This window comes from Bolinopsis microptera, chromosome 7 (assembly GCF_026151205.1).
Source record: "Bolinopsis microptera isolate Bmic1 chromosome 7, MBARI_Bmic_1.0, whole genome shotgun sequence".
In the NCBI taxonomy this organism is placed as follows: Eukaryota; Metazoa; Ctenophora; class Tentaculata; order Lobata; family Bolinopsidae; genus Bolinopsis; species Bolinopsis microptera.
Window position 1 is genome coordinate 1,767,482 of NC_087078.1, and position 17,616 is coordinate 1,785,097.

Consider the following 17,616-nt stretch of genomic DNA (forward strand, 5'->3'; position numbering starts at 1 on the left):
TTAGGCTGTGCGCCATGCCGCTTGCTCTATCCAGAGCCCTTGCAGTGGCGCGCGCCTTGTGAAACAATTGCGCTTCCGCAGTGGCGCGAAAGCACATGGTTAAGTGAACCATGCCGCCATAGACAATAAGCCGCGCGAACTGACTGTATGATCGTTTTATAGCGCTAATTTCAGCCAGCAAAAAGTATATAAACTAAAATTACATATTTGGTATGAACTTCACTCAGTCCAATCATAATATATAACATAATATATAACAAAATTTTTCGGAGACCTTTGGAGCGCCACTTAACGGATTGAATGTATTAAACGGATTAAATGCATTAAACGGATATTATTAAACGATCATGACTGAATTCAAATTGTAAAATGCGTGCGAGCAGCGAGCTTTACATCACGCACGACGATCACAAACATAATATTAAAAAATTTTCACCTCTAGCAAGCTCGCCAGGCAGTGTAGTAAGGTTTCCTGGGAAAGTTGCGCACAGGGATTGGTGTGCCAGGCAAGGTTCGACCGGAATCCAGGCTTAATCCCGGTCCCGGCCAAAAATCGACCGGGGCGGCCGGGAATCCCGGCCACGGCTAAAAATGTTAGCCGCTAAAATGCAAAATTTTGACCGGGACCTAATCGGGATTTTAATGTTTAAATAATTTTAAAAAAATTATCGAACATTTTTTGCACAAATGAACAATTTTTTTGAAAAACTGAAGTTTAAAGCAAAATTCTTAATACCAATTAATCAACAACAAACAAAACACTGTCAGAGTTAAGTGCCAGTTTGTTGGCTGAGCTGTGCTTGTTAATGTTATCAGTGGCGGATACTAGGTTTTATTATAAGTGTTAAGTTCACATAGCCATGTGTATACGCGTACTGCGGTCGCGCGCTACTGCAAGTGAGAGGGCTCTGGTAAGATCAAAGTGTTAAGTGCTGGTTTAAAGTAAAAGATACCAGTACCACTAGGTTGTAGTGTCAGAATTAGTAAATTAACGCATCCTACCCTATGGCGCAATGTCCTCATCATCTGATTCGTCAGTAAATCTAACGGCATTTATTTGATATTTAGACTCCGTAACCATACTCTTGTCGTTTGTAGCGCGATGCGTTACTGTGCCGCGCAGCGCACTCAATGAGGCTTCTCACAGCGAGATGCGCTACTGTGCCGCACCGAGCTGCCATGAATTGACATCGTCAATTAATCTTGTCGTCCGAGTCGTGACAGTCGTCTTTGTTCAGATTGTTCGGGGCAATGTATTGGTAATATAACCAATAACCATCAGGTTGTGACACCCACGGTCGTTTCACTATCGTCCTGACGATACAGGCGGGTCATACAACGTATGACAAGGAGCTTGAGCATTGAGCTGATATATTTCGTAGTTTATAATTATGGCTCATCAGTTGTGTCTGCTATCCCCTACAATGTTGAATGTTTTTCGCCAACTTGAAATACCTTTCACTTGCGGCTGAGCCATGAGAAAGGAGTTGAACACAGATAGATCCAGATAAGCTGGTTCATATGGACTCATTATGGAGTACAGAGTGTGATTTTTCCGTTAGAACTCCAGGTGATTACGTTTCTGGGGCTCCAGCTTGTCCTTCAAATATCTGGTAACTTCGTTCCATACCATTACCAAGTTGTTCGGAGATCCGGACCCGTCTGAAGTACTGCGTAGGAGTTGGTCAGTTGGTTCCAAGTCGCTGCATCATCGTCAATCTCTGATTTCACTGTCCACACTGATTCTTGTACTCTTTCTTTGTCGGAAGCCCACCTCTCTCTTAGAAACTCTTTGGCAGCTTGAGATTCCTCTCTAGAAGTAAAAACAGTTGCCTTGTAGATAAAGAGTAGCTCTGATAAACCACAACGCGACGGCTACTCGGACTCTACTAGATACGGATAACCAAATTAAATACCAGTAGTATGTTTTACGCTTAAAAATCAAATGTATAATATTCTAGTAGTGCATCGCGCTACAAGCATGTCTGCAAGTGCAAAGAACAATATATTAGGTTATTATATTACTTGCTACACGTTGTATACATCTTAATCTTTTCTTAGGCCGCGCCGCACGACAAGGGGTATACAGAGTGTGTCAAGTTATTACTGATTCAATACTGAATGGGCGTGGTCTCAAATACACGAATTTTATATATGATGTATATTCATCCGATTATCATTACGTCCAATACAAAAAGAAGTTTCAAATTAACAAACATCAAATAATCAATCAATTAGCAATAGCAAGCCATTCCGTACATATCGACTTCTTACATCTCATTTAATTTAAACTTCAACACCGAAGGTAAACCAAAACCAAGAGTGGTCCAGAGTTGAAAAACTCGAAACAAACCCAATTAAATGTTCAATCAAATTCTCAAAATATATCACATAGCTGTGCATGCATGGAGCATGCACTTTGAACTGATCATCAGGTAAGACATGTTTAATTTGGTTATCATACAAAGTGACCATGCCTCCAATTACAATTGGTATTAATCTTTAAGCAACCTTGGGTAATTAACACTATCTTTAACAGAAAGTTTCATAGAACTATTTTCGTTACACAGCACAAATTGTGTAGAACTTTATAATTGTTCCTTTTAAATTCTACCAAGAATGGAGAATAGAAAACTTCAAACAGATATATTTCAGTATTTCATTTTATAAAAAGTAATAAAAATCTTTGCTAAAACAAAATCAGGGGCTCGTGGAAAACGATCGTAGGCTTTACAATATAAATTACACAATAATCAATTTAAGTTGAAAAAAGAGAAGTTTTCAATATTTAGGCGTATTATTGAAGTCTTCGACCAGGCTTTCCTCACTTGTTATTCTGAAGCCCCCCATTGAGGTGTCAGCTTGTTCAGCTTGTTTTTCGATCTGGGGTATGAATTATTTTCAGAAAAAATTTTTACCTGACCACGAATCAGAAAATCAAAATTGATCATAAAAAAGATAATGGGGGTTTTTGATACCTTTTAACGATTGAGGCATAATTACGAAAACAACAAAGGAAATGATAACATTTCATGGGCAGACTGAACAAATAAAAAAGGCTGGATCACACCTTGTTGCTTGTCAATAAAGTGGAACGGCCCAGTTTATCGAGGACCGAGGTGCCCGGTATATCGAGGCCAGTATATCGAGGCCAGTATATCGAGGCCGGTATATCGAGGCCGTTATATAAAGGCCGGTATATAGAGGCCGGTATATAGAGGCCGGTATATTGAGGCCGTTATATAGAGGCCGTTATATAGAGGCCGGTATAGAGAGGCCGGTATAGAGAGGCCGGTATATAGAGGCCGTTATATAGAGGCCGGTATATAGAGGCCGGTATATCGAGGCCGGTATATAGAGGCCGGTATGTAGAGGCCGGTATATAGAGGCCGGTAAGTAGAGGCCGGTATGTAGAGGCCGGTATACCGCTAGGCCGGTATATAGAGGTCGGTATGTAGAGGCCGGTATATCGAGGCCGGTATATAGAGGCCGGTATGTAGAGGCCGGTATATCGAGGCTGGTATATAGAGGCCGGTATATCGAGATTTGACTGTACCTGGTTTATATCAGTCTGAGTAACCGAAGTTTTAGAAAACACTTCACTCGCATCCTCAGTTCCACAATCCGGTAGTATGGCGTTCGTTTCTTGTTTCGGCAGAGACGCAAGCGTTGATCTGAAATTGATTTATTTATTAAGGGTCCATATTACACAAAATCTGTCCAGCCCTACTTCAGAGGAAGTCCAGAGACCACAATGCGCACAATTTGCTGTGTAAATTTGATTCTAATTCTAATTCTAATAATTGTTATTCTAGTAATCGGCTTAGAGGCTCAGTTGATAAATCAGCCTGGCATTTCTCGAGGTACCAGGTTCGATTCCCCGCTCTGTCACTAGCCCTCAAGCCCTGGGGTGAGCGTCGTCGACGCTCAGCTAAGGGTCCTGAGTGGTCTATACAGCCCCCGATCCACTCCGGGCATAATGCTCGAGAAATCGGGTGTGAGGGTTAAATGAGGAGCTGCCTATTGCAGTGAAGTCTAGGAGAATAGGCACAATGCCAACCGGCTAATTTATGTTGGTAATTTATGTCTGAGTAAATTTCACCCGTGCGACACTTCTACTCGATGTGTTATGTCAGTTAAACTTAACAATAACAGTATAAACACCACTAAATTGCACAGTGTGTCTTGAAACAGTACTATTGTGGGCTTTTCACATCTCCACGTGCAGGAGTTCTATTTTTCAGGACGGTGCCCTACAGTCTCACGCCCTAGACGAAGCTTATACACAATGTGTTGGAATCTAGTGTTGTAAAAATCCTTCTATGAGGGCAATTATAGATTTATACATTTTGAATTATTCTCGGAAGCTCAGTGTAAGACATTAACCTTGAAAGTTATTTGTTGTGTTAAACTCAACAGTCGTGTAATGCAACGTTATAGTTATACACTACGCTGTTGACTAATCCAACCTGAGAGTACCTAAAGGCTGCAAATTTAGCGAATTATTCAGCTTAATTTTGTTTGTTGTCTTCAAATTAGCAGCATATTGCCATATTTGCCTAGTTTCCTGAATATTCTAGACACGTCTAGAACAGCCTACCTAGAAGTTGTGGCCAGAAGTACTAAACTGGCCCCTCTCAGCAATGGATGATTCACGTTGAGTAGGAAACGGGTAAAATTGACGCAAAACATTGCTCTTTTATTATAATACTAGGAAACCCGTGGTCACAGGGAGGAAGCTAATAGTATTTTTGTTAGTAAGTTTAAAGCGTCAAAAAATATCCTTCACAACCGAAGATACAGCCAATTAAAAAGATGCTCGTACTAAACACAGCGTAATATCAACAAAACCGATCAAAATGACCTTAAAAGTAAAACAATCATTGCACGTACACGTGCGTGTAACAATCCTCGTTACCATGGTAACTACACAACTTCCTATTTCTCGTTTGATTTGCACGTGGGCGGTCGTACATACAGACAGACAGAAAGAATCTTGTGAATTATAGTAGAGAAGAGTATCACCCGTTAAATCTCAACCGAAGATACAGCCGATTTAAATATAAAACACTTTAAACACAACGTAATTACCACAAAACCGATCAAAATGACATTAAAACAATCTTTGCACGTGCATGTGTGCATTAAAACACCGTTGCTATGGAACCTTTTGGTTGTTACCTAAATTCCTATTTTTCATCTAATTTGCACGTGGGCGGTCGTACAGTGTAGGTACAGACAGAAAGAATTCTCTGAATTATAGTAGAGATAATTCTCTGAATTATAGTAGAGATGTAATATTATGGATCTGGAAACTATACAAATACAAGTTTTAACCCTGACTAAAGTGACACAATTTCGATCTGTTGAAGAATTATTACGATCAAGCTCGATCGCAGTTATTCACACTTTCAGGTACCGTTTTCCCTTTCTTGTTTTGCATCAAAAATCGACCCATTCCTTGGCGAACTCGGTGAATGTCCTTACTGTACGGCAATGTTAAACAAGGAACTGAGACCAAGGGGTTCCGTTCGGGCCCTTCACAGTTCACACTTTGTTTCTGTCTGGTTCAAATATACTGTTACAATAATGACTTTAATATATATATACGCCGATGTTATTTTCCCATCAGTCACATAACCCGTAACCGTAAGGACAAAAGAAAATCGCGATTATTTAGGCCAAAAATCGCGGCGCCGCGACAAGCCAAACTAGGTAAAATCGAAAGATAATGTATTTGCAGAGTGATGTTAGATGTCATATAAATTCGTTAAACTAGCCAGCGTTAATCTAGCTAGATTAGGGAGCGATAAGCAAAACAATAGTATATATAACATAATCTCGAAAATATATAAATTGCTATAAAACAGCATACCTTACGAGACATATTTAAATGGTACGAAAGTCGGTGGTTTTTCGAAAAAAAAACACCATATTTTCGGACTACAACAAGAAATGCGGCCGCTTTTCTTTTGTGGATGGCCGCTCAATTTCCCGATCCGTGATGGCGTATTAATCATATTCCATACAACCTGGGGACGGCCCAGTCTTTACTGTTTACATAAACATGCGAATATGTCGAAGTGACATGCCGACTGCCGCCCAGTCAATATAATTCTATATTGAATTTGAAAATCGTGTATATTTCTATGTAACCATATGTTTATTGGTTATGCAACCTGACACGGATCTGTGCAAGATAGTACTTCTAACTCAAAATAATAATAATATGCTATCAATTAGTGCCTAGTGGGATACGTACATGATGAAATTAATAATGTACTTGGTTGGTTCAGCGCCGCGCGCCAACAATTATATAATTCAGATTATCACACAAAATAACTTTGCGCAGGTAGAAACGTGGGCAGGCTCGTACGCACGCACGCTCGCACGCTCGCACGTTCGCACGGACGCAAAGCTACCATATACAAAAAAAAACCTCGATCGCTAACCCTTGTCCTTGACTCTTTTGTGCCTTCGGCACTTCGAGTCATGGATCGGGAAAAAATGTAGGTCACCATCATTGTTTTCCCCAAATTATTATCCTCTTAATTATGACTTTATCGATCTACTATCAACTTATCAATATAGTAAGTTATAAATATGATTATTCAAACAATTAATGAACACTAGTATTCGATCATGAATCAATTCAAAAATGATTTTGGACCGTTCCATTAAAAATAAGCAAGCTCTGTCACTACTTTATTATACTGGCGACGGCGGTGATATTTCGGGATTAGTGGAAGATAACAAACACTGTCGGTCTCCTATAACCTCTGGAGGATTATAAGTTAAGTTGAGGCTAACTTTCAAAGGCTTCGGAGAAATTGTTTACTGGATGGAACAGCTGATCAGAGAAGATTTTTGTATTTAATTTTCTTTCATATTTTTGTAAAGTAAGAATATGAAAAAAATTCGGTTTTCGGTCAAATTCCAATATTTTCGTTCCCAAATCATTTAGGTCACCGAAATTATGTCGAACATAAATATGTATCGTAAGGTAGCTGGTTACTCCTTCCAGGCATGGCTCCAGCTTAAAATCTTTGGGGCGGTGCAGCGCGGCGCACGGGGGTGAAGCTCCCTGGAAAATTTTGGAATTTCACCCTCCTAAACGTATTTCAATTTCTCTCAAAACAGTCTCAATTGAGTAAAAGTCAGAAGAAAGTAATCAAACAATTGCGTTTGACAATTGACCCGTAATTTATACAAAATTTGACAATTTTGGTGTAAAAATTTTCAAATAGTTTGGGTGGGTGCAAGTCCAAACTGAGAGGGTGCAACATCCTTTGGGTGGGTGCGCAACCACTTGCACCTACACGGTGGAGCCATGCCTGACTCCTTCATGAATTAATCTAGTCTACAGACGTTTGAAACCGTTCCGATGTATCATGAACACCCTGTACATTGTGAAGTTATGTACGTATAACTAACATTATAAATATAAGCTATTGTATCCGGAGGTAGATGCGAATCGATAAAACGGAGTACGACGGAGACTTGAAGTCGTCTATTTCTCGATCAGCGTGCCTTAAGGAATCTCTAATACTCGAATACAAAGCCGAACCGCATGGAGAACAGCACTATGCACATTGCACAAGAGAACGGCACCTTGTCTTTATGTATAGCTTGTACAAGCTATTGTATAAGTTGCTGGAGTGGAATCGAAATTCCAAAACACAAGCTGAATAAAATTGGTGCAATTGCAAAGCGATGTATAAGACTGCTATTTGGTAACATCCCCAATTTTTATCATAAAGAATACTAGTACTACTTAACATGTGCACGTTCGAGAACTTATAATAAACATATTATGGCTAGCAAGAACTACTGTCTTGAACACACTAAACCGCTGTTCACTGAGCAGAAAATTATGAATCCGGAGAATCTGCACATTTATCATAAATTGATGGAACTACCTTAGGGCCAAAAAATTTGGGTCACAATAAATTTGGTTACTATAATTTTGGTGACCAAAATTTTGGGCACAAATTTCGCAAATTTTTAGTCTACAACAATTTCAGTCGAATTTTTTGACTTTTCGAGACCATTTTCCATTCCATTTATTTGATTTTTCCATTATTAAGCTAGTTTTTTTAAAATTTTGCATATTAAGTCATACTTTATAGTGAACTAGGTATAGACAACGGAACACATGTATCAGAAATTTCCCATGGGCCAACGTGCACACCGCGCGCCAAACGATCACGTGGACAAATTATCAACCTCGTGAATCGTGATCCTGTAAATACAGGTCTTACACCATACGGGCGTATTTTGGTACTTAGGAGGATATTCTCGATCTGGGAACATTCCAACGGCGAGCCAACATTACATACATTAGTTACATATCATAGCATACAATTTCTTATTACACGCAGTGGGGACCTGTGTACAGTTAGCGATATTTAACTGTTTATCATAAACATATGATAAAGAATGTAAGCTCAATAAAATTTAACTCATATATGCTCTACTAAAATTTTGGTCTACTTCAAAATTAGTCGCCGAAAAATTTAGTCACATGAAATTTGGTTTGCAACAATTTTAGTCAAAAGTTTGACTAAATTTATGGTAGACTGAATTTGTCGTTCTTAAGGTATTCAAAATCCTTAAATTTGATGTCCCTCAGTCCATTAAAGATCTTTTCAAGTTCTGCCCTAAAAATGAAAAACTTCGTCTGATCCCATTACTGAGATCAGATATTATGATCCCAACAGAACTTTCTGTACACCTGTACCAAAATTTGGAATGATCTCATCCCTAATAGCAATATATAAGTATATAGTATAAGTATAACTATTACTATCAGCAAGGCTCTTCAAACATGCTATTGTCAAAGGCTACTTTGAGAATGACTCAAATATGTTTGTCACCAAAAATTACCTTTAAAAGTACCAAAAACATAGTTTTCGGGTATTTCGGAAATCGCGATTCCGCACGTGCTGCAATTTCCTTTTGACCTTGTATAACCGAGAGGTCAGCGCCGACCTCTCGATTGCAATCAGTCTCAGGACTGATCCAATGGAATGTCACGTCACAACTCACATTAATTCGTGGGGGGTCTTCAAAATAGGGTGGTAGAACTGTCAAATGTGAGATTTTTACATCCTGTAGTTTCCAGTCGACAGATCAGGTCTATGTCAAAGGTTAAATTGACCAATATAAGAATCGGATTTAAAGAATTTGGGGTACTTAGGAAAAGGAAAACCAAGGGGGGCCCCCTTAAAAATTTTAATATTATAAAATTTTTTAGAAGAAGGGGGAATGAATTTTAAATTTTTATTTTTAAAAAACAAGAAAAAGAAAAAATAAAAAATTTAAAGGGTTTAAAAGGTTATTTTATGCCGAAAAAAAAAAGAAATTTTTAAAATTTTTCCCCCCCCAAAAAATTTGCAAATTTTAAAATTAAAGCCGAAGGTCCTTCAATTTTCTCCTTAGAATTTGTTTTCCCCCTCGGGGTTTTTTGGGTTTTTTTAAGCGCCCAAAAATGTTCCGGGCCCTTAGGAATAGAAAGGGCCCCAAAAAACACCACCTGCCCCAAGGGCTAAATGAAATTAAAAGGGTAAAGGGAAATTAAGAAATTTTTTTAAAACAGAACCTTTAAAATGTTTTAAAAGGTATTTAAAATTTAAAAATTTGTACCAAAAAACCCTTTTAAAAAAGGGAAAAAAAAAATTAAATTGGAAGCCCGGAAAAGGGGGTTTTTTCCCGCCGGCGAAATTTTCCCCTTTTCCTTGGTATCCCATTTACCCACCTTTGAGGAAATACTAAAATTTCCCAAATGGAAGGGTCATCCAATCACAATTTGGGGGGGTTTCCCAAAAAAGGGTAAACCCAATTTGTGGATTTTAAAAATTGTTTTCCACGAAAACATTTTTAAAAGAAAACCAATTTTTAAACGATTTAAAAATTTGGCCACATCAACAAAAAAAATTTTTTTTTACTTTTAAGGAAAACTAATAATTATTTTAAATTTTTTCCCTTCAAATTTAAAAATTACCCCCCATATTTTAAAATTTTAAAATCTTTTTTTTAAAAGAAAAAACCCCTCCAAAAAATGTTAGATTTAGGGGCGGGAAAACCATCCTAATTTACCAAACGGGCGGTGGTATAAAAGGGAAAGTATTCGCTTTTGAAACCCGGGGAATACGTCCCCAATTTTGTTTGCCCCCGGGAGAAGGGGGGGTAAGTTTCTGGGGAAAGAAACTTTCTTTTAAAGGGAAAATTTCAAATAATTGTTAAGGGGGGGAAAAAATTTTAAAGGCGGAAATAAACAAATTTGTTTCCCCTTTTTGAGAAAAATTTTAAATCAAAAAATCCCGGGGGGCCAAATTCTTAAAAAAAATTTTGGGGTAAAGGTGCATTTTCCCTTAAGGGGGAAAAAAAAATAACTTTCCGGAGTTTTTAAGTTCCCCAATACAAAACCCGGGAAGGGTAAGGGGGGCTTTAAAAATTTAAAAAAGTTATTTCAAGTGGGAGTCTAAAAAGGGGGGGGGAAAGTTAAAACATTTTTTTAAATTTTTTTTGATTTAAAATTTTGCCATAAAAAAAAAATAAGGGAAGTTAAAAGGGAAAATTTTGATTCAAAATTAAAAAAGTTTAACAAAAATTTTTCTTTTCAGGGGAATTTAGATTGAAATTTAACCCAAAAAGAAGGGGGTTATGTCCAAAAAATTTTGGGTTTTTTAACCTGGGGGGCCCCCCGTAAAAAGGGAATTTCTCCCAATTTGCAAATTTCTTTTAAAAAAAGGATTTTAAAATTTGAAAGAACCTTGGGGTTTTTCGGGAATTTTTAAAAAAGAAAGGAAAATTGGAAAATTTAATAAGATTGATTAAAAAAATAATTGGGCCAACAATGTTTTAACCCAAAATTTTTCACTTTCCCCAATCCCAATTTAAGGAAAGGGTTAAAAAAAAACATAAAACATTTTACATCCAACCCCCTTTTAAGTTTTCCCGGAAATTACAGAAAAGGGTTTTGGGTCTTGGGAAACCCGGGGGAATTTTTTTAAACTAAGGGGAAATGCTGCTTTTTTAAACCTTTTGACCAAAAAAAAGGCTACCAAAAAACTCTTTGGATTTTTTTTTCCCCAAAATTGGAAGTAACAAATTAATTTTAAATTTTTTTGGCCGGGTTTAATTTTAAAAATTTTTTATTTTTTAATTGGAAAGAAAACAATCAAAATAAATGGGAAATTTTTTAAAATTTGAACGGAAGAAAACGGGTTGAGGAAAGGTAACTTCAGCCCAAATAAAAGTTTCAAATATTAAATTTAAAAAAAAAATAAAAACGGAAAATTAAAAAAACCCCGTCCACCCTTTTTGACCAAAAAAATTCCCAACCCGAAATTTTCTTCTCCTTGTCTTGAATGCCCTATGGTTAAAAATTTACATTCAATTTTTGATTTTGGGGGCTTAAAAATGATTAATTAAATAATTGAAGGGGGGGGATTTAATATTACTCGGTAAAAAATTTTATTATTTAAATTAAAACCCGTTTTTTTCGGCCAGTTGGAAAAAACCCTTTTTTTTCGGGGAAAATTGGGAAAAAGTTTTACCAAAACCAAGGCCGGCCCCAGAAAAAACCATAAATTTCAAAATACTTTTTTTTAAAATAAGGGGTTAGATTAAAAAACCCAAAGGCCGGGGGTGGATTATCGGGTTTACAAAACCCAGGGGGTTTTTGGGGAAAAGTTTAAAGGTACGCAAGGTAATCCACTTTTTACCCAAAATAATCCCTTAAAAACCCCATGGAAAATTTTAAATATACAAAACCAAGCAAAGTTTACCTTTTTGTTTGAAAAGGGGTTGGGGGGGGAAACGGGCCCTTTTCCCTTCCAGGACCCAAAAACTCTCGGAGTTTTCCCGAAACGGCCCAAAAACCCCAAAAAATTCAGAACCGGTGTTTTTTTTAAATTTCAAATTTGAAAAAAAGGGAAAAATAATTTAAAGGGGTAGAGTTGGTCCTTACGGAAATTTAAGAAAAAAAGGTTTCAAATATTTGAAACTTTGGCCGTACAGCAAACCCCCCATCCCCCCTTCCCTTTAAGGGCCCGGGGCACTTTTTAACCCCTTTTAAAAAAAACCCCTTTTTGGACAAATGTTTCAAAAATTATTGGAAGCCAAAAGTTCCAAGAAATAATTCCTTTTTTGAGAAAAAGGCCTCGTTGGGTTAGGGTTGTCCGGGGTTCCCTTCAAAAATCCCAATTCCTTCATTTTTTATTTCTATTTTTTTAGGAATTTTTTTATGAACTTGCAAAGTTTTTTAAAAAAATTAAAAATTTGGGATGAGGATTTGATTTTCAAATTGATCACCCGGGGTTGTTTTGGGGGAAACCCTTTCAGCAGTTGCCATTCAACTTTTTAAAAAAAATGGAGATTTAGACGGGGGTGTGTAAAAGGAACGTTTTGACAGATGCGGGAATTTTTTACATGGACCCGGGTCGGGCCCAATCCCCAAATTTCGCGATGACTTGGTTTTAAGAGGAAATTTTTATTATGAAGCATGGAAATTTTTTTTAAATTATTATAAAAAAAACCTACTTTTTCATTGCATTTTTTTGAGTATTTTTTAAATTTGGGATGGAAACTTTTTAAAAAAAACCACAGATCACCCAATTTCCAAAAAATAAATTTTTGGTTTTACCCCCCAGATGAAAACTCTAATAGTCCCTTAATTACATATAAATTTTTTTATTTTAGATATTAATTTTTTATATTAGAAAGTAATAAATCTAAATTTTTATATTTTAAAGGCCTGTGCGGTTTTCCCCAAATTTTGATATAAATGCCGACAATGAAACCAAAAAAAAGGGGATTTGATCTCCAAACTGGAGAAAAAGTGTGGTTTAGTGTAGTTTACTAAAATGGACTTTTTTAAAAAAATCTGCCGAAAAACCAATTTTTTAAAAAAATAAACAAACTCTAGCATGACATATTTACCTATCATGCGAAAATTTATTCTATATAATGGATCATTTCTTTCAGCTTACGTAGTGTCCGGAGGGACTAACATATCATGCTTCGTGCCTCAATTCCATCACCATCCTGTCTGGACAGAAACCCTGAAGAGGAGTCAACAGCTCGAGGATGTTCTGTCCTTCTGGACAGTTCCTCCAGATGGTGTTTTGTGTTGAAGCGAGCCAGTGCAAATGTATCTATGAGGGAAAATTCTACAATGTTAGTACAGGGATACGAGTATTACTAAGTGTCCGTGTAAATTAGATTTTCTTTTTGCCATAAACTTAATCAACATGTGACGACTCAATGAAATTTCCGGGTGTGATTCATTTCAAAAATTTGCGACAGAGATACAATCTCGGCCATAAAATTTGAATAATTTTTAAGGTTGGAGACGTCGTTGAGGAACCTGCAGAATGCCAATCTTGCACTTGTGCAGGTGAAGGTGCAATGAACTGTGTAGACCTAGCGTGTCCCCGCTCTGAGTTGTGCTGCTAACAGGTACAGGCTCAAAGGATGATTCTTGCTGTGGTTACTGTGCAGCTGATTGGTCAAGGTCAGTTTTTAAATCAGGCCGAAAAAAGGGTGCAAAACTTTACTTTCTATAAGGTGTTCCCATCATTCACAGCCAGCCGTTCTGACAAGGTTAGCTACACTTCTTGTGTTGGTGTGTTAATCTTATGAAACATATGTATGAAAGTCAAATAATTTTGATGACATTTCATGAAATTTTTCATTAAAACGCCCCAAACAACAGGCAATAAACCCGGATGTGAAAGTGAACAAAGGACAGACAATAGCTCTTACATGTGAAATTGATGTGAACGGAGTGTTGAAAAGAGACATCACATGGTCAAAAAATGGATCTCCAATAACAGCAGGAATTTCAGAAGACAAGTTTGTACATTCATAACGATTATCTGAATTACTTCGCGAGAGTGTGGCCGAGTAGCACGTTCATATTAGTAATTCCATATATCTTATATCCGTTCCCTTTTAAAAATAGATCAACTAAGCCCAAACTCTATTCAGGTTGGTGCTGAAGGTACGCAACGCAGATGCTCCTGATGGTGGAGCATATTCCTGCCAAGCTGTGAAGAACGGAAAATCAGATACTGCTGACTTTAACGTTGCTGTTGAGATACCTGTAGTTCCCAGGCTGACAGTCAGTCCTGCTAAGTCGATCTTGAATTGCAAGAAAGGCAAAAGAGGATGTAAAGTTCAGTTCAAAGTCAAAACTACAGATGGCTCGGTAAGATCTCTTATAAAGAAGTCCTTTCACTAATTTATCTTCAAGTAGGTCACAGTTGTAATTACTTGGGGTTCCCGAATTTACTAATTTCATGTTCATTAAAAGTAGATATAATATTATAATACCTTGGCTATTGAGTGCTGGGCACGAAATAGCCAAGGTATTATGTATTATAATACCTTCCGGGAATTATATCTACTAAAACTCGGGGACACCGAGAGCTGATAATTTGCACATTTTTCCCACAAGGGTAGCGAAGGTATTATCAGCATAGACTCAGACTGGCTGGCGGCAAGTACTCAAATATTAAAATACAATAATACCTTGGCTGCTTCGGGCCGCTCGTGATAATTCCCGACAGCTTGCTGGAGGGAATTTGCGGCCCGAAGCAGCCAAGGTATTATTGTATTATAATACCTCCACTACTTCGTGCCCGCGCGTTCCCTTCAGCAAGCTGTCGGGGATTATCGCGCTCAGCACTCAGTGGCAGAGGTATTATAGTATTTAAATATTTCAGAAAGTTACCAGAAAGATGGTAAAGATATGTAAGTTAGAGAATGGTGTCAGAAGCCAGTGCAAGAACGGAAAAGGCAAAAAAGGTTCATACAAGCTTAAACTTAGCAAGAATGTGGAGGATAGCAGTTACATGTAAGTTAATTTGTCTTTTAAATTAGGAAATTTGTCTTATTACTTTTGATAAGTCCAATGTAAGATACGAATAAAAAATGGCGGAAACATGAATTCGAACCCTCCGAGACAATCAGGAACACACCTCATTAGTAAGTATCAAGGCCCTTGCTTTTCAGATTCGTATTTCATTTTGCCTTATATACGTCAAGATGATTACAAATCATATGGATCTTTTATATTTATATTTAAAGTGTGTTACTTCAGTTGTGTGGTTACACTTGATGGTAAAGAATATGTCTCTGACGCAGCATCAGTAAAAGTCCAATAGTGGGGAGTGGTAGATAAAACGAAGACGGTGATGGTAATAGCATTACTATACCATACAAAAAATATTTTAAAAAGAAAACTGAAAAAGCTGACAGCCTTTGCAGAGATGAAGAAATCTGTTTACGTCTAGATCAGAACAATGCATTAAAAATACAAAAAAATTAGCTATTAATGCAAAAAATAACTTATGAAAATCCAATTTTTCTAAAATTTAGCTTTTATTGTTTAACATAATTATGGGAAAAAATGGAATTATTGTTACAATTATATTTTATTTTAATCAGATGTTTCCCTTGTTTACTACCAATTTAATGAAAATAAACATTAAGCAATCATCTTTATAGTTTATTTCATATCAACAATTTCACACATTATTGATGCATTAAAGTTTAGTTCAAACATCAACCCTTGAACAAAATGGTCCGCAACACTCTTTCGGGGAAAAATGTTCGGTCTTAATTGCTCAGATATAGCACGTTTTTAAAAGTTTGTGAACCCCAAATATAACGATTAACATTTCTCCTCAACCTTGAGAATAAACACGACATATACCTTCCCTCACGAAACGTGAGTTTTATACACTCAATCGCCGTACACATCTAACTTTCAACAATGCCTTTAGTTCACAGGCTCACCATACAAAACCGAGACAATGGAAAATGAATCAAGTGCAAAGCTTGAACGATTACACCATTAGATGAGTTACATTGTGTACATTGAGACTTGAGTGTTCCTTATGAAGTATTCATAAGATTTGAGGGAGCCAATCGAGGGAGTAGACATGTGTGATGATGTGACGTCACGAATTTTACTTTACTTTACTTCATTCGCCGGGTGTGGACTTGTTATGAAACAAGTCGTTCCTGGGGACAGAAATACAATTCCTTAAAACCTGTAAGGAGTATGACAGTAGGTGTACTCTCACAATGAACACACAGATAGCATTCCCTGGCAATATCAACATTTTAAGTACGCGTCAATCACGATTTAATCACTCAACTTCAAAGCTTCCTGTAGGATTTTCCCCAAGCTAAAAACGTTGCCTACGAGTGAAATTGAATTATTTATACATTGATAAAGACCTCAAGACCTGTGCTTCAGGAAAAATAATCCTCACTTCCTGCAGATTTTTACAAGCTCAGTATAAGACATTAACCTTGAAAGTTATTTGTTGTGTTAAATTCAACAGTCGTGTAATGCAACGTTATATACTACGCTGTTGACTAATCCAACCTGAGAGTACCTAAAGGCGGCAAATTTAGCGAATTATTCAGCTTAATTTTGTTTGTTGTCTTCAAATTTGCAGCACATTTGCCTAGTTTCCTGAATATTCTAGACACGTCTAACAGAGCCCACATGATAGAAGTTGTGGGACGGGTTAAATTGACGCAAAATATTGCTCTTTTATTATATATCACATCATGGATCTGGAAACTATACAAGTACAAGTTCTAACCCTGACTAAAGTGACACAATTTCGATCTGTTGAAGAATTATCACGATCAAGCTCGATCGCAGTTTTTCACACTTCTTGTTTTGAAATTGTATCAAATATCGATAGCGACCCTGGTCATCAGGAAAGTTCGCACGAGATGGACCACGTTTTTCCCAATTTAACTTTAGAAGATTGTCACAGGAAGAACTTTATGATATTTCACATGTCTATAGATGTGGATACTGGCGGGGAGGTGATAATTGTTTGTTTACGTTTTAGTTGGCGCCTCTATTCAGCAGGTTGAAGAGGTGATGCAAATTTTTATATTATAGAACGCTTGTAACACTTATAACTCCTTTATTGTTACCCCCCTTTGAAGGTCCGAATTATTTTCTGAACGAAAACTTAAAAATAACCGAGAATCGACCTTCTTATTAACTCATTTTGATGACTGTTACTGACCTAAAATTGCACGAAAAATCGATTTAACTAGGTTTCAGAACCTATAAACACTTCCTCATCCTCAAAATGGATGTTTTATATGTTAATACGAGCAACAAGCAACATATATTTTGATCCTTCGGTTCTACTCATGACCTAGGGCCTAGGGAGTTAAGCTGAAAGCGAAAGATCGAGGCAATCCTCACCTTAACTGATCGAACAGGTACTAACACAATTTTCAGATAGAAATGTTCGTTGCACTATGTTTATTGCAGCTTTGCAACTTGAGTGAAGAGCAGAGTACGAAAACACATAGCAGGTTAGCAACTCATTTCGGTGACTGTTTCTCACCTACCATTGTGCGAGACATCGATTTAGGTTGGTTTCACAGCCCAACAACACTCAAAATTCATGTTCTACTCAAACGAGAACATTTTGATTCTGCAACGAAAGAACAAGGATATCGTCTCGTTAAGACTCGAACAGGTACTATCACAATTTTCAGAGCAAAGCACGATAGCTAAGTCAAAAGGAGCACAATGAAGGTAGGTAACCAACACCATGATAT

The 17,616-nt window shown here is 37.2% G+C and overlaps 2 protein-coding genes across 3 annotated transcripts in view; one reads left to right on the top strand and one right to left on the bottom strand.

The window, feature by feature from the left end:
- Nucleotides 1-2,208: 2,208 nt before the first annotated feature.
- Nucleotides 2,209-17,616, bottom strand: part of LOC134818603 (uncharacterized) — an 84,621-nt gene continuing 69,213 nt past the window's right edge. The window contains exons 6-7 of one of the 2 annotated variants that reach the window (XM_063828246.1): nucleotides 3,557-3,674; nucleotides 2,209-2,883 (exon numbers count right to left, since the gene is read on the bottom strand). In XM_063828246.1, coding sequence (XP_063684316.1) covers nucleotides 2,782-2,883; nucleotides 3,557-3,674 — 220 coding nt within the window. In that variant the 3' untranslated portion in view covers nucleotides 2,209-2,781. The remainder of the gene's footprint in view (nucleotides 2,884-3,556; nucleotides 3,675-17,616) is intronic. The other variant, XM_063828245.1, reaches the window with a different exon arrangement.
- LOC134817983 (Schwann cell myelin protein-like) lies at nucleotides 13,480-15,452 on the top strand. Its single transcript, XM_063827387.1, has 5 exons — nucleotides 13,480-13,494; nucleotides 13,721-13,860; nucleotides 13,996-14,215; nucleotides 14,733-14,863; nucleotides 15,110-15,452. Exons 1-5 carry the CDS (start codon nucleotides 13,480-13,482, stop codon nucleotides 15,171-15,173), a joined length of 570 nt encoding a protein of 189 aa, XP_063683457.1. The 3' UTR covers nucleotides 15,174-15,452.

What these genes read in the sequence shown, in the direction of transcription:
- LOC134817983 (XM_063827387.1), top strand. An exon ending in GCAGGAATTTCAGAAGACAA is followed by an intron (nt 13,861 to 13,995) that starts GTTTGTACATTC and finishes AACTCTATTCAG; the next exon opens with GTTGGTGCTGAAGGTACGCA. An exon ending in TCAAAACTACAGATGGCTCG is followed by an intron (nt 14,216 to 14,732) that starts GTAAGATCTCTT and finishes TAAATATTTCAG; the next exon opens with AAAGTTACCAGAAAGATGGT.